Below are 17,190 nucleotides of genomic sequence, written 5' to 3' on the forward strand. Positions count from 1 at the left end.
TTTCCTAAGCAATGGCTAGTAATAAAGTAGAACCGAAAATAATGCCACGCAGATACAGAAATAAAGGATGCACTACAGCCAATAAAAGGGAAATGAAACCTGGAAAAAAAATAATAAAAAACACCAAACATAGAGAAAAATAGCACCTTGAAAGAGTCAGAAACAAAGATAAATTGTGGCCCACAGAATAAAACAGTTTCTTAATATTCTGTAGCCCCATCACAACTATTACAGAGGATCACTCTAAAGGCTTATGCAAAGATTACAAGAACAGAAGGATTCTTTCCTACTCTTAAAGTCATATGCCACAGGTACCACCAGGATTCATCAAGGAGTAAAACATCTTTTTATGCTTTGGGCTCTCCCCTTATAAAAATTACAGGGAATGTATTCCCCAGTTGGCCCTTGAACTCTAATGAACTCATTTCCAATTCTCTGTTCCGCTTGGGTTTATTCTGGTATCTAAGCTTGATGCAATTTTATTTCACAAATAGACTTTTAAAATTAAGAAAACATATTTATTCTTAAACTTCAACAACACTTTATGTTGTTTTCAATAATGAAAAATATTAATTTTGCTTTTCTAACTGTGGGACAAAAGATATACATATACTGAAGGATAGAAAAGTTTTGCTAAAAGAGTATAGTAAACACACTGCACCAAATCACCTTAATTCAAAAGCCTGTATTTTTCCTTTATTTCCAATACAACAGAAAGAAAACGCAGAATTTTAGCCATAATATACCTGGTAGCATTGTCCACAATTAATTCAGATTCTGCTCTATGGTTTGTCTTTAGTTCAATAGCACAATTCCTTGATTTAAGAGTTTCAAAAAGATCTTTCAGCAAGTTACCAGGTTCAATGCTGGGTAACTGTCTAACATCACCTGAAGACGGGGAAAAGTAGATACAGTCAGTAGGTTTTAAGTAACTAGGATCTTGAAATTTAGAAATTACTTTTATTTCTCCCTGCTGATAAATGCTATAAAGACTTACTATGAGAAAAAAAGAAAAAAAATCTTTGTTTAAAATTACTTAAGAATATCAAGTCTTCAAAAATATTCAACAACAAAAGCCATTCCAATTAAACAATATAAAGTATAAAAACAGTGATAACATGGTAAGGTAAAATGTGAATTGAACTTTTTTCATGTTTACAGATATGTGTTGGGGTATATATTTTCACCAACATGTACAGAAAAAAACAGGTCTTAGGTATCTATAATTTAGTCATTTATTCAATCCTGTTCAATGTCTTTCTAAACATAGAAAAATCTATGGCCTCAAATAAATAAAATTAACATTAAAATGTGAAATAAATCCAGTGCATTTGATAATAGATAAATTTCAGTAATGTAATGATAATGTTCTGCTCTATTACGCATCTTTTTACTTTAAACAAACAAGCAAATCCTAGAGAAAAGAGAAACTATTTTCTGGGAAACTGAGAGAATGCTTTAACTATTAATGGAATCAACTGCTTATACAATATTCTCAAATACCTAAAACAATTACTTATAAATATATTGATTCTCTCATTGCAATTTTATTTTCTCCTCCATTAAATCATATAGTCTACACATCAGTACTACCCAATAGAATCTAACTAAATCTCACCAGAATTGGAAAGGACTTAAGCTAGTGAGGTTTCATTTGCACTATTAGCTTAAAATCATAAAATTACTTTTAAGTGGTCTATCGTTCAGACTTATTTCCAAATGATCTACGTCCTGATTTACTCTGAGTCTGTGACAATTTTACTACTTTAATAGTCATCATTTAGGTAATTACTGTAACCCCTCACAACTCTATTTCATTCACAACCTAGCTTGCTAATAATTAACCAAAACAAGAAGCCACTGAGCTGATGGAGGTGGTCAAATTGAACTCAGTGTGCCTTTAGTGTGGGCTCTGAGAAATGCCTTCTCGCCTGTAGGATATGGATATTAAAACAGTGAAATGGTATAAACAAGCTACTGTGTGTGTGTCTGGTGTGCGTATGCATGCTCAGTCGTGTCCGACTCTTTTTGCGACCCTATGGACAGTAGCCTGCCAGACTCCTCTGTCTATGGGATTTTCCAGGCAAGAATACCAGAGTGGGTTGCCATTTCCTTCTCCAGGGGATCTTCCCAACCCAGGGATTGAACTCATGTCTCTGGTGAGAGTCCTACACTGGCAGGTGGATTCTTTACCAATGAACCACCTGGAAAACCCCAGAACAACCTACTAATCACAATGATTTGAACCAAACAATTAGGATTCCAACAATATTTTAACTTACCAAGGACAATAAGTTTAGAAAGTTTGGAGTGCTTACACAATAAATTTAAAACCGACTTGAAGATTGCTACAGATACCAAACTCCCTTCATCCACAACCAGAACTCTAACCGAAGAAAATTTCCATGGCCTGTTCTTGGTCTTTATTTTTTCCTTCCATAAATAGAAACTATAATTGACCTACAAGCAAAGTATGACATTTCTAAATTCAGGTTAAAAAATTCACCAAAAAAAAAAAAAAATCAAAAAATTTCAACATGATCTTTTAAAATAAAACTCTTAAATGGGGAAGGGATGGGGAGGATATAGGTACAATAACATGGGGGAAAAGATGAAAGAAATAGAGAACACAAAAGTTATAGAATGGAAAGATAGAGGAAATAGTTCAAAAAAATTGCTTCTTAGTACTCACTAGGAAGCACTTAATGTGTTTAATTCAACAAACAGCACTCTTCCACCACCAGAGTCCCAACGGTTTTCTTACCACTCCTGACCAGAGTGAGCTCCCTGTTCTTTCCAACCACAATTAAACCTTCTCTTGGCCTTCTGAGATAGCCCAAACACTTAAGCCTCACTCTTCTCGCAACTAGAATACTCCATTCTGGAAATAAAGGGCTGCCTGCCTGAACTACCTATAAAAATATTATTTTTCTTCAAGTACTTCCCCAACACTGAAAAACTACCACCACTACAAGCAACAAGACAACTGAAAAAAAAAAAACCAACCCTATTACAGAGGTAAAAATATTTACTATTAAAAAAAATTTACAACCAGAGAATGTTAAATATTTTGGTGTATATCATTCAAAAAATGTTTCTATGTTGTTTATATATATATGTGCAATGTATGTGTGTGTGTGTGTGTGTGCTCACTGTCACTAAAAAATTACCTGCATTATCTGGTGGTACCCCGGCCCAAGAATGATAAATAAATGATATAACAACCACCTCAGGGCCCTCCTGAGCCTAAACATAGCTTCAGAAATGTCCTCCCAGCATTCCAACCCAATATTAAGATACTACTAATTGATCAGAGTTGGAATATAAGAGGAAATTCAGTAACGATCCTTCTCTGGCCTCCCCTCTTCTAGGAGGTCATAAACTGATCAGAAGATTCTCCCACCAATGAGCTACACTGAACTCCTCGAGCACTGTGCTCACTCATGTGATAAATGTAATGCAAAAGTCATTTCTGAGATGGCGTGTGGGTCTACGAAGGGATCTTCTTGACCCAGGGATCACAACCGGGTCTCCTGCATTGCAGGTGGATTCTTTACCATCTGAGCCAGCAGGGAATCCCATGATTCTAGGTAGCCTTCCTCAGAACTGCTTTCTTCATTCCACTCTTTTGCCTGGGAACCTAAATGACTCCCCAGTAATCAAGTCCAGGCTTGTTTGTTAGGTGTTCAAAGTCTGTAGTAAATAAGGGAATCACCGCACAGTGGAAAGAGTAGCAAGCTGGGAGGTTACACATGTGAATCCCAGGGTGAGCTCTGCCCTTGGTTAAGTTTGGGGCCAACTGTTTAACACCCTCAAATTTCTACTGGCTCTTCTGTAAAATGCAGATAACATCATCTTCCCACTTTACTCCTTTGTCAAGGACTTTATGAAACAAGAAAATACAAGCTTTAAAGCTCAAATTCCCAGTATAAACCAAGTGCAATTTCCATTATTTTACACACACTTCATTCCATTCAACAAAGTCCCCTCAAAATCTCTACACCCACTTGATGATTTACCTCAATGCCTCTGGGAAGGCCTTTCCCTTAAATAAAACCTTCTTCTTACCTGAGCTTCATCATCCATTAGACTCCAATTCTTTTTTCCTTCAGAAATCTTCCAAGGACTAAGTTCCTTGATCTATAAAATGCCAGGTCAGGGCTAAAGGAAACTCTCCAACTCTTTATAACTTTGAAACTTCACAACTCTCAACTACAGTCACAGCTATTTTTTTCAAGCATCTTAATTCATTTGAAATGCTGATTATGCAACTGCTATTTCCCAGGCACTGTTGTAGGCAGAGGAGATAAAGCACTAAACCAGATGACCCAAGTTTTTTCACTTTTACAGAGCTTTCATTCCACAAAATGTGGACTCTGACATGTTTGTAATCAGTCCCAGGGAGAAACGGGGCCATATGCCAAAATCAAAACCAACTACAGCATTAAGCATACACTTTAGTTGACTTTTTTTTTCATAATAAGACTTTCTTAAAGAAGGAAGCAGCGCAGTGATAGCATGAACACCTATTTCCCTGTAAACAGTAACAGTTTATAGACTGGCTGTTTGAGTAGCATTGAGTTAAATTAGCGTTCTCCACCCTTTTTGGCACCAGGGACTGTTTTCATGGAAGACAATTTTTTCATGGACAGATGGGGGCAGGAGGAGGTTGTGATGGTTTCAAGATGATCCAAGATTCAAGGGCATTACATTTACCTCTCACTTTACTTCTAATCAAATGCTGTGGCTGATCAGATAGGAGGTACCAGTCCATGGCCTGGAGGTTGGGGAATCTCTGATCTCATGATTAGCTACCACAAGGCAAGGGTCTAGAAAACATTCTGTAAATGCCCACTAATTGTTTTCAGGAAGAAATGAAAAATTAAATCATTAAGTCAAATGTAAAAGGTTTTACCTGACAAAGCGTATAAGCGTTAAAACCAGTTTTCTGTCTCAGTAAGCCAGCTGCTTTCCCTGTAGGTGCCGTAAGTAAAACTTCTATAGCCTTGTCCTGTTTCTGCTGACTTTGCTCGGTGAAGGTGATCCATTCTTCTGGTACATTCCAGTCTTGTTCAAAATCTTCACAAGCTTTTTTCACTTCTCTTTCTTCCAACAACTCTATATGCTTAAAAAGCTGGCTAACAATTGTGGTCTTCCCACAGCCACCTTTCCCACTTATGACTGTCACAGCATTGGAGCAAATCATGTCCAGAGCAGTCATCTGGTCTTGATCCAGCTGACCCTCACTCATTTCTGCATTCACTTCATTTTCACTATCATCCCAAATATGGTCACCGCTGTCTTGCATGTCCAAAATATCCACAAGATCTTCTAATCTTGTTTCATTGGGTTTACTTTTATTCAGTGTATCATCACTTCCTGAATTCTCAGGTCTTGGGGTGCGAATAGATGCAAGCACCTTTTTGACATCGACCTGTAATTGCCATGGGGGCCTGGTCATCAAGTCACAGACTGAAGAGGCAATGCCTCTCTCAGCCTGGTAAAGGTCATCAAGAAAGACACAGCCCTTCTCATACGTCACCACACCAATATCCTTCAAGAACTTCAGAGACTGCCAAGCATCGTGAAAAGACATGAGGTCTGATAGTTGAAAAGTTAAGTCAGCTTCTTCAACACACGTGTGCCCCTGCTCTCTACATATCTGCTTCAGTTGAGAATATATTATTAATGCATTCTTCTCCAAATCCGTCATCAACTGGAAAAGAGACTTGCATTGACTAAACGACGTCCAACTTGCTTCACATCGCAAAAGCTTCAGTTCTCTGTAGGTTATCTTTAAGAAAATAAAGGTCATGTTGTTTTATAAGAGTGATAAAGACTGATAACTATTATGAGAATTACAGTGAAAACTATGCCATTTATTAATAATTTCTAAGTTCCAGAAGATGTGTTTCAATGAAATTTGGAGGAGAAAATCTGTGTACCTGACACATCACTATTTTTTAAATTAATTTTACTGTGATTAGAGATCTATATAATGCTCTATTTAAAATTATATTTTCTCAAAGCAATACATATACAGTTTTAAAAGTCAAATAACACTAAAAGCCTTATCACAAAATATATGAATCCTTTGACTTACCCTTTCCATGACTTCTAAAGGAAACACCTCCAACACTTTTAGCTATTTCTTCCAAAATTTATCTCTCCTCTACGTACTGTTTACACTATTCTTTAATTTTTTAAAAAAAATTAGATAATTCGTGTTAACTCCTTACTTTGGAAAGTCTTTCTTCATGGAACTTGCTCTTTTATACTATCACCTAAACACACACGTCTCCCATCTTTGAAAAAGTTACAGTACCATTTTGAAAACTGATTTTGGTTAAATCAGTATAAATGGGATCCACGATTGAGTGACATAATGTGCTGTGATTACATAAATTTTGTATGGAACTCTTGTGTGTGCTGTGGAGTTAATGACGGCCTCGTTTTCTTGACTTGTTTAGTTCTCCGTGTGCCTATCAACAATTCTGCCCAAACTCTACTGAAAAGGTGTAGAACTTCCTCATCATGACCCACTCAGTAGGTCATCTACTAGCTCCATTTTTTTTTTTTTTTTCATGGAGACATCACCCCTGGAGCCCTCCATACAAAGCTGAAATGTGTACCCCACAAAATTCATATGTTGAAATTCTAACACCCAGAACCCTGAATGTGACCCTATTTGGAGACAGGGTCTTTAAAAAGATAATTAAGTTAAAATGAGACATGGCATAGGCCCTAATCCAAGATGACAGGTGTCTTTATAAGACTTTAGGACCCAGACAAGCACAGAGGGAAGGTGGTGTGAAGACACAGGAAGATAGCTGCTCATGAGCTAAGGAGAGAGGCCTCAGAAGAAACCAACCCTGCTAACATCTTGATTGGATTTGGATTTACAGACTCCAGAACTGTGAGAAAATAGAAGTTCTGTGGTTTACACCACCCAGTCTATGCTACTTGTTACAGCAGTCCTAGCAAACGAACATCAAACCTCAACAAAAATCTTTACTCTGGGTGGTGGTTTACCTGCTGAACAGGGGACTCCAAGCCTCCTTTTCCCACCTGACCCCAGAAGGTTCACTGCTCTGCCTCTGTCCTGAATAAATATAGATAATAGTGCTCCAGAGTCCTTTTTTTTTCCAAGCATATTGAAATCATAGTCATTTTACAGAGGGAATAAATTCATTATTCCAGTATTTCTCAAGAGGGATGGAATCTGTAAACATTCTTGGGAAACCCACGAATTATATCAGAATCTTTAAACTGTATTTTCATTTGGAAAACCACTCATAACCAAGTACTGATTTAAGTGCCACATTTGGTTTTCAACACCTCTGGAGCTTCACAGTATCGCTTTACTACTCCTGGCATCTAATAACAAAAACAGAAGTGCCAAAGAAATTGTAAATGACATTATTGTGCCAAAGAAAAAAATCAAATGACATCACGATGTACCATATGAATAATGAAGGCTTTTGAAAGTTCAAATAAGAAAGTGAGGAATTGTGCTACATAGCAGAATGGACTTGCCAAACTCTTTAAGAACTTGGGTCTTCAGTGAGATCTATACTCAAGGTGCAACAGCAACTTAGTTACCAAAAAAGTCATGAAATTAAATTATGTAACTAAAGTACTGATGATATGAATATCATTTATTTTGTTATTTTGTTTTCCTTTGAAAATTTATTGTATAATAAGAGGATAGGTATAAAAAGTTTACATTTAGTTGTAACACTGAAAGGAGAATACATCAACATTGAGGTCATACAAATTTCTTTCCTTTGAAGAAGATGTAAAATTGTCAAGTTTGAGATATCCTTGTATAAGATTACAAAAAGCTAAGCAAAAGTCTTACTTACTTTACGAAATCCAAGTTTCCATGGCTGTGTACCTAAAATCTCTTCTATCTCTTCCAACACCTCTATAGAATTTGAGGTTATGAGCTGTTTGAAGTGTCGGGGCAGAAGAACTGGAAGGAATTCCATTATTTTTGGAAACTGCAAAGCTCTCATCACCGTTTTAAATGGAACTACAGGATATCAGAAAAGAACAAATCCAAGCTAACAAATGAGCTCATAAAACAACTGATTTGATGGACTTTCTCATTTAGCACAACTAGTTAAAGAAATTCCAATCAAAAAGAGAGTAACACATTTACTTTAAGCAGGAGAAAACTGACTGTATTATAACAACTGTTTTTGTACCAAGATGGCTTTCCTTGTGTTTAACATCAAAATTTATGTTCTTCAAATGCTTAGATAACTACCTCTTAGACTTTTGTTTCCTCCTACTTGCAACAGAATAAAATTTCCGACTAAATGATATATAGATAAATTCAAAGTTAAGCATTAAAAACTATTTACATATTAAACTTTATAATCTTTTTTCTTACTATAGTCATGATTCTTTCATCCTGGAAGTCATTCAATGATGTACTTACTGCCAAATTCATTTGATAGAATTAAGAAATAAAACATTCCATATATGTGAATGTCCAGATAACAAACCATATTTAAAAGTTATTTTAAATCATTTTGAACTGAAATCTTTCCAAAATGGATTGTTCTTTTCCTGCCTTTCTTCTCCGCCTTTTTAAACAGAATAATCGACAACTGAACTTTTTCTTAACAACTCAAGGTAATCCTATGGACACAAAAGTTAGAGAGAGACACCTAGAATCACACTTTTAGAGCAAGACAGTAACTGAAAGGTATTTCAAGATCATCTCACCCCACGTTAGTCACTCAGTCGTGTCCAACTTTTTGTGACCCCATGGACTGTACCCCACCGGGTTCCTCTGACCATGAACTCTCCAGGCAAGAATACTGGAGTGGGTTGCCATTTCCTTCTCCCATCTCACCCCATATCTTCAGATTATAGATGAGAAACCAGCAATGTTAATAACATACTCCAAAAGCAATACAAATACATTTTCATCAAACCTGATTTTAAAAAAGAATACTACAGTAAGGTACTGTAGTGGTGATATTTAAAACATACTAGTCATCCAGTATCTCAATTACACTAAAACTCCATGATAAAATCACTTACATGTGAATTCCAGAGGAAGCAGCATCTCATGACCTGGTGGTGACTCTTGTGTTTTCTGCGTAGACTGTTTTTGACTATTCCCTTTAATTTCCTCTTGCCATGTTCTTAAGTTTTCCATAAGATTTTCAAAATTGAGGTCTTTATACCTTGATTTCTTATTTAACCATGTAAAAAACTTAATTCTTTGCTCACTGGAGACATTACACTCTTTAAGAAAGAGGGAACAGATGTGGATTTGATTTGGTGGTGACATATCTGACTGTAAAAAGTAAGATGGAAATCCTTGAACCCGATAGTTCCTTGATCCTCCTGGCTTTACCTGTACCTTCACTCGCCACCAAGCATCAGTTAATGGAAAACGTCCAAACACGTCACATTTCTCCTGAGTGTTTTCATCAAACACAGAAACTTAAAAAAAAAAAGAAAAAGGAAATGTTAATTTAGGATAATTTAAAATCTTTCCCAATGTTTTGTCAACTCCACTACTCTCTTTAATCCCGGGACAGTTCCCCGTACAGGTGTCTATTGCAGTGTCTATATTCCACTTACCTGTTTATCTGTCTTCCTCTACTACACTGTTGGAAAAGGACATGGCAACCCACTGCAGTATTCCTGCCTAGAGAATCCTGTGGACAGAGGAGCCTGGTGGGCTCATGTCCATGGGGTTGCACAGAGTTGGACACGACTGAAGCTACTTAGCATGCATGCATGCACTGGAGAAGGAAATGGCAACCCACTCCAGTATTCTTGCCTGGAGAATCCCAGGGATGGAGGAGCCTGGTGGGCTGCCGTCTGTGGGGTCCCACAGAGTTGGACACAACTAAAGCGACTTAGCAGCAGCAGCTACTACACTGTAAGCTTTCTAGAATAAGATAATCTCTTATTTGTCTTTGTATTCCAGGAGGGAGGCCTGGTACCTGGCAAGTCTGTTGTTCCTCTCCTAAAAGAGGTTCCCTCTCTGCTACTCTGATCTCAGCCAATACTGACCTCCAAGGAGTATCTTAAAAAAATGTCAGGGTCAAAAAGACACATGTACCCCAGTGTTCACTGCAGCACTATTTACAATAGCTAGAACATGGAAGCAACCTAGATGTCCATCGACAGATGAATGGATAACGAAGCTGTGGTACATTACATAAATACAATGGAATACTACTCAGCCGTAAAAAGGAACGCATTTGAGTCAGTTCTAATGAGACGGATGAAGTTAGAGCCTATTTTTCAGAGTGAAGTCAGAAAGAGAAAAATAAATATCATATACTGATGCATATATGTGGAATCTAAAAAGATGGTACTCATGAATTTATTTTCAGGGCAGCAACGGAGAACCAGACATAGAGAACAGACCTATGGACATGTGGGCAGGGGAGGAGGAAGAGTATGAGATGTATGGGGAGAGTAACATGGAAATTTACAATACCATATGTAAAATAGATAGCTAGTGGGAATTTGCTGTGTGGCTCAAACAGGACTCTGTGACAACCTGGAAGCGTGGGATCCAGAGGGAGACGAGAGGGAGGTTTGGGAGGGAGGAGATATGGGTGTACCTATGGCTGATTCTTGTAGATGTATGACAGAAAACCACAAAATTCTGTACAGCAATTATCCTCCAATCAAAAAAAAAGTCAAGGTCCCTCCTACCAGTCTTTGCAAAAGCTGTTGCATCTGCCTTAAATATTTTCTTCCTTACTGTTTACATTTACTACAGAACTCAGATTAACTGTCACTTCCTCAGAAAACCTTCCCTGAACTCATAAATATAACCTCATGGCACTTCATACAATTTCTATTAAGCACTGATATTATAGTTACTTCCCAGGTGGTGCCAGTGGTAAAGAACCTGCCTGCCAATGCAAGAGACACAAGAGACAATGGTTCAATCCCTGGATCATGGGGAAGATCCCCTGGAGGATGGCGTGGCAACCCACTCCAGTATTCTTGCCTGGAGAATCCCATGGACAGAGGTGTCTGGTGGGCTATGATCCATAGGGTTGCAAAGAGTCGGACATGACTGAAGCAACTTAGCACACATAGCATACACAGCTGCGATTATTTGTAAAATACCTATTTAATGCACTTAGAGGGGAAGCTCCATTAAGACAGCAACCTCATCATCTAATCTCTCCAGGGTACCCCAACAACAAACTTATCTCGCTCGGAACACCTTAGCCAGTCGCTAACACTTGCAGGATGAATAACTAAACCCTCCACAAAAACTTAAACATTTTCTGTCTAAACTTGCGCTGCCTACTCACCTGTGACTATTTAATTAAAATTAAAACTTTAGATTCAGCTCCTCTGGTGCCCTAGCTGCATTTGAAGTTTTCAATAACCACTCATGGCTAGCAGCTATTGTATAGGACAGTGCGAATATACACCAATCCCATCACAGAAAATTCTACTGGACAGCAACTGGTCTGAACATTCAAACATTGTTAAACATCAGTCACCAGGAACACACAATAGGTGTAATTCTTAGGACAGGAAACTAGACAAGATAAATACAGATCACAAGATTAACAGGTTAATGAGTCAACAGTGCTTGTGGTGTTTCACGTGTATGTGTGTTTAAGCAGCTGAACAGCAACCACATATTCGACTCCAGGAAAGAAATAGTTAAAAGCCCTGATTCGGGGTGTTAATACTGGCTGGACACCCACTGTTTCCTTGTTTATAAAACTACCTCAAAAAGTTGTGAACATTAATGAGATTCACGTGAAGCCCAAGCTTAACAAAAAGTATTTGCTCAAGTCTCTGCTATTATTGTTATTTTATTCTAAACAGGACGAGGCACTTAGGCGATTCCAAAGGAAGTCTGTTAGCAGCGATGGAGTGCAGTACTTTGGAGGAGGCCATAATAGAAACAATTCATTAATCCGCCGATCCCACCCCCGAGGAGCGAGTTATTTCCTCACCACGGAGCAGCCCAGGGAGGCTACCAGCATTTACGCCCCCACTGCAAAGCTCCTCTGCGTCTAGAAACACCGTGTCTTCGTCCTCCTCCGCGTCCTCCCTTAAATATTCGTCTTCCTCCTCCACCATGTCCTTGGGTGGGAGCAGTGGTCCCTGCAGCTCCAGCAAGGGCTGACTCGACGAGGCCATAGTCCATTGTCCCGAGCTCGACCCCAATTCCGGAAAACCCCGGGCTGCGAGACGCCTATGGTCAGCCAATCAGCTCCGCGACTGTAGGACCTTCGGCTTCCCGGGGGTGGGCGAAATGTGCGACTTGAGTTAACCGTATGGAGATGGATGGCAACTAAACTTGTGGTGATGATCATGCTTTAGTATACACAGACACTGAGCTATAATGCTGTACGCCTGAAACTTGTTTTAAAAGACAAAGGCCATGCGCTTTCACAAATGTACCTCCTCCCCCGGAAGCTAGTTTGCGCGAAGCTCCGCCTCAAGTTCCCAGCGGGAACGGGATAGGATGGAACGCCGAAATTCTGAGGGGGCGGGGCAGGGGGCGGGGCACTCTCCCGCCCCCGCTGCACAGTCCAACTCCAGGCTCCGCCGGGTGCTGGGAGGAAGCTAGCTGGTTGGGCCGCGGCATAAATAGCACCTGCAGAGCCGCTAACTCAGCGCGTCTCCTGCCTAGAGAGAAACTCGAGGGAAGGTCAATCTACTGAACCTAAGGTGAAGGTGAAGTCGCTCAGTCGTGTCCGACTCTTTGCCTCCCCGTGGACTGTAGCCTACCAGGCTCCTCCGTCCAGGGGATGCTCCAGGCAAGAATACTGGATTGGGTTGCCATTTCCTTCTCCAAAGGATCTTCCCGACCCAGGGATCGAACCCAGGTCTCCCGCATTGGAGGCAGATGCTTTAACCTCTGAGCCACCAAGGAAGCCTAAAGAGCTAGGAAAAGCAAGCCCTCCCCAACGACTCGAAAACAAAAATCCAAATGCCCTTCCGCCAACACCCAAAGCTCAAAGCCGTGAATCTCCAGCCAGGAGACCCGCCTAGGCGTGACTGCTTTGGGCCTCTTGTTTTTTATTCAGAAGTTGAATTTGTAAGATCAAAGGCACTTTATTCAAGGTACAGATCTCTAGGCCTCATTCCATACCCATTGTATCGGGATCTAGGGCTGAGACCCAGGATTCTTTTTAACGCACGTCTCAAGTTGTTCGTTTTGATGCTTCCAGATTTGGAAAGCAGTGGATTCAATAACTTTCACAATGCTCCTCATTTCCTCTGTGAGTATACCCTGGCCTCCCAAACTTTAGGCTGAGCTGCCATCTGCTAGTGCGTGCTAAGTCGCTTCAGTGGTGTCGACTCTGTGCGACCCTAAGGACTGTACTCCAGGCAAGAATACTGGAGTGGACTGCCATGCCCGCCTCCAGGGGATCTTCCTGACCCAGGAATCGAACCCTCATTGAAGGCAAAGAACCTCCATTGCAGGCAAAGAGGTAAAGAACCTCTTTACCGCTGAGCTACCGGGGAAGGCTCACAGTGGAGCAAAAGAAGTTATAGCCCAGGGTATAGACAAGAATAGGGGAAGGCAAGTAGAAGAGAAAGAGGTGATTTAAAAGTTATTCTGGAGCCGTGGTTCCCATATGTTTGAAAGTCATGGTACTTTTTGACGAACAGCATAAAATATACGACTACATTACTATTTTGATACTATTATGAAATTACTCATTAGTAAACCTAAAGTAAGCATACATTATTTGCTAAATCCAAAAGCATCTTATTGTATAGATTCGAATATAGATAAATCATTGCCCCCTCCAAAGTTTTTAATTTATAGGACCATACACATGAAACTAACACAGCTTTGTAAATCAAATATACTTTATACTTCAATAAGGTTATTTTGTTCTTTAAAAAAAACTTATGGGAGAAAATGCTAGAATTGATTTTCTTTTCCTTTGGGTATAAGTGTCAACTTTTGTTGCTTTTAGAAACACACCCTATTGCATCAGTGTTTCCAAGGATGTCTGTATGAGGCTGAATGCCTTCCTTAATACTCAGGATAGCTACACCACAACATGGAATCTGTCCTGACAAACGTTTTACCACTCATCTCTTTGTTGCTAAATCCAGTGGATACAGTGCTGCCTTTGTCTTGCCTCACCTCTCAACAGTATTTAACATAGATAACTTTTCAACTATTCTTGTAACACTCTGCTTCCTAGGCTTTTGTAACTCATCTTCTCAGGTTTTCCTACTATTTCTCTGGCCATTTATAGCTTCTTTGGGTTTCTCTACTGGCCTCTGAAGTAACGGTGTTCCCCAGGGTTCCATCCTAAGCACCTTCTCATTCTGTAATCCTTCCCTCAGTCATCTTTCACCTACTGTCACCTCCATGCTAATGACCCCTAGTCTAACCTGCAAACCTGTGCAAACAACTGCATATTAGATGCCAGGATTGGATGCCCCGTGGCTCCCCTGACTCAGGTATCCAAACTGAAAGGTATCCACTGCCCAAATGTGGGTCACATATGTGTGTATTCATAAGATAACTTTTTTACCAACACGATGATTTGGGCACAAGACTCCAGATACTAAGCTTCTGTTTCTATAACTCAATTGCATTCTACTAGGCAGTATAGGGAGAAGGCAGTGGCACCCCACTCCAGTACTCTTGCCTGGAAAATCCCATGGATTGAGGAGCCTGGAAGGCTGCAGTCCATGGGGTCGCTGAAGGTCAGAACGACTGAGCGACTTCACTTTCACTTTTCACTTTGATGCATTGGAAAAGGAAATGGCAACCCACTCCAGTGTTCTTGCCTGGAGAATCCCAGGGACGGGGGAGCCTGGTGGGCTGCCGTCTATGCGGTCACACAGAGTCAGACACGACTGAAGCGACTTAGCAGCAGCAGCAGCAGGCAGTGTAGGTTAGGATTCAGGATGATGAGAACTTTACTTCTGTCAGCTATAAATTGACACTTGTAGATATACTGCTACAAGCTACAATCTGCAGCTGCTGATTTTCAACTCCCCATGAACGGAGTTAGAGCAAAAATGAGGCACTCTGTGCTCAGGGAAAAATTGGCAAAACAGGTTTTAAGTGGGCTTCCCTGATGGCTCAGGCAGTAAAGAATGCTCTTGCCAGTGCAGGAGACGTGGGTTCAGGGGAAAACTGGCAGCCAAGTCTTCAGCTGGTTAGATGTTATCAGGAGCCTATTTTATGAGCCCAATTCTTGTACCTTCTCATATCTAGGAAAGTACTAAATCCTTCATGGTGACGACTATTCATCGTGACTAGCAGAAAGCTTCATGAGACTCACAGAAACCTTCTGGGAAAATATGTGCTTGCTTGCATATACTCCCCCTTTACCTTATCACACACATACTGACCTTCTCCCCTGCCTCTCTGGAGCAGTTTCTCAGAGCTATTTGAGGTGCTGTCTCTTGGGCTGCAGTCCTCATTTTGCCCCAAATAATACTAAACTTGCAACTCTCATGTTGTGCTTTTTTTTTTCTTAAGTCAAGACTTCTTTACCTGTTGATTCCTCATTTTTAAAATGTTAACAATTCTAGACTCCTGGAAACCATTTTTACAGTATACAGTAAGTGTTAGTTGCTCAGTCATGCCCGACTCTTTGCGACCCCATGGACTGCAGCCCTCTGTCCATGAGATTTTCCGGGCAAGGATACTGGAGTGGGTTGCTATTTCCTTCTCCAGGGGATCTTCCCAACCCAGGAATCGAACCTGGGTCTCCTGCACTGCAGGCAGATTCTTTACCAACTGAACTACAGTAAGTAACAATACTTAAACCTCTCTGTGTATCAGAATCACTGGGATGTTTCTACAATAATGACTCCTGAATATACCATGAAGCTCTCTCTCTCTCTGAAGTCGCTCAGTCGTGTCTTACTCTTGGCAACCCCATGGACTGTAGCCTACCAGGCTCCTCTGTCCATGGGATTTTCCAGGCAATAGTACTGGAGTGGATTGCCATTTCCTTCTCCAAATGTACCATGAAGCTACATTTCCTCAAATATAAGACAATATAGGCATAAGGTCATTCACTGTATAACTTCTGTAGCAGCAAAGGACAGGAAAGAGCAGAAATGTGCATCAGTAAAAGACCTGTGAATAAACTATGGTACATCCGCACAATGGAGTATTCTTTAGTAATATCACAAAAGAAAGAATGAGGAATACCTTTTTGAACTGATAGGGAGATTTCCCAGGATATTATGTTCAGTAAGAAAAAAACAAGACATAAAACAAGGCAAATAGTTTTCTGCATTTGCATAGGCTTGTTTTTGCAAAAACAAGCAAACAAAGACAGGAAACATAAACCAGAATTTAATGAAAATAGTTACCCACAGATAGAGTGGAAACAGGGTAAAGGAGAAAAAGATGGGAACAAGATCTCTAACTATTTGTAATGGTTTTGACTTCTGAATCATGTAAATGTTTCACATATTCAAAAATAAACAAAATCAAAACCTAAAATTGAACACAAACAGAAACAAAGGAAACTATCAGTTGTATAACATAACCTCTCAGGGAAAAAGTTACCTCAAGAATATATACTTTTGAATACTTGGAATAAATACTTTAAGTTATCATGACTATATCCCCATAGTAGGTTATGTTCTGAGGACAAAAGACCTGCAAAGTAACATAAAACTTTACCACACACGTAGCTAATTTTAATATTGTTTTTAAGTGATACAATATGCATTGTATGATAAAGCAAACAAGTAAATGTCCTCAGTGTTATCAAATGAAGGTTTTTAGTGTACGTGAAAAGAAGTAGAAACATAGAATAAAAAAAAGTTAAGAAAACTACAGCATTATACCTGAGCTAGAAATATCAATATGACCTTGTGATTCTTCAATGTATTTCCTAGCTCTGTCTTCTGAAAGGGTCTGAAAGTAATGTCATCCCAGTGACTCTGATCACATCTACCACCCTCATCTTGATTTTGGAATACCATTTCTTACTAAAAGAAGTGGAGGCTTCTTGAGAAGTGACTGATTCCATCTCTGGGACAGGGAAGTACAAGGTGGCCCTAGTATTTCCTGTACCAGAAGGCAAGGAACCACTCAAAAAATATATATCCATATATATGGACATCCCCATATGGATGGAATATTACTCTACCATGAAAAAGAATGAAATAATGACATTTGCAGCAACATGATGAACCTGCAAAGAGTTGACTCACTGGAAAAGA

General features: G+C 39.6%; 1 protein-coding gene across 1 annotated transcript in view; it reads right to left on the reverse strand.

The window, feature by feature from the left end:
• Positions 1 to 12,159, reverse strand: part of HELB (DNA helicase B) — a 35,680-nt gene extending 23,521 nt beyond the window's left edge. The window contains exons 1-6 of the mRNA XM_068972091.1: positions 11,973 to 12,159; positions 9,058 to 9,465; positions 7,866 to 8,035; positions 4,916 to 5,794; positions 2,283 to 2,460; positions 747 to 888 (exon numbers count right to left, since the gene is read on the reverse strand). Of these exons, the coding sequence (XP_068828192.1) occupies positions 747 to 888; positions 2,283 to 2,460; positions 4,916 to 5,794; positions 7,866 to 8,035; positions 9,058 to 9,465; positions 11,973 to 12,159 (1,964 nt within the window). The remainder of the gene's footprint in view (positions 1 to 746; positions 889 to 2,282; positions 2,461 to 4,915; positions 5,795 to 7,865; positions 8,036 to 9,057; positions 9,466 to 11,972) is intronic.
• Between the last annotated feature and the right edge of the window lie 5,031 nt (positions 12,160 to 17,190).

Source organism: Capricornis sumatraensis, chromosome 4, assembly GCF_032405125.1.
Source record: "Capricornis sumatraensis isolate serow.1 chromosome 4, serow.2, whole genome shotgun sequence".
Lineage (NCBI taxonomy): Eukaryota > Metazoa > Chordata > Mammalia > Artiodactyla > Bovidae > Capricornis > Capricornis sumatraensis.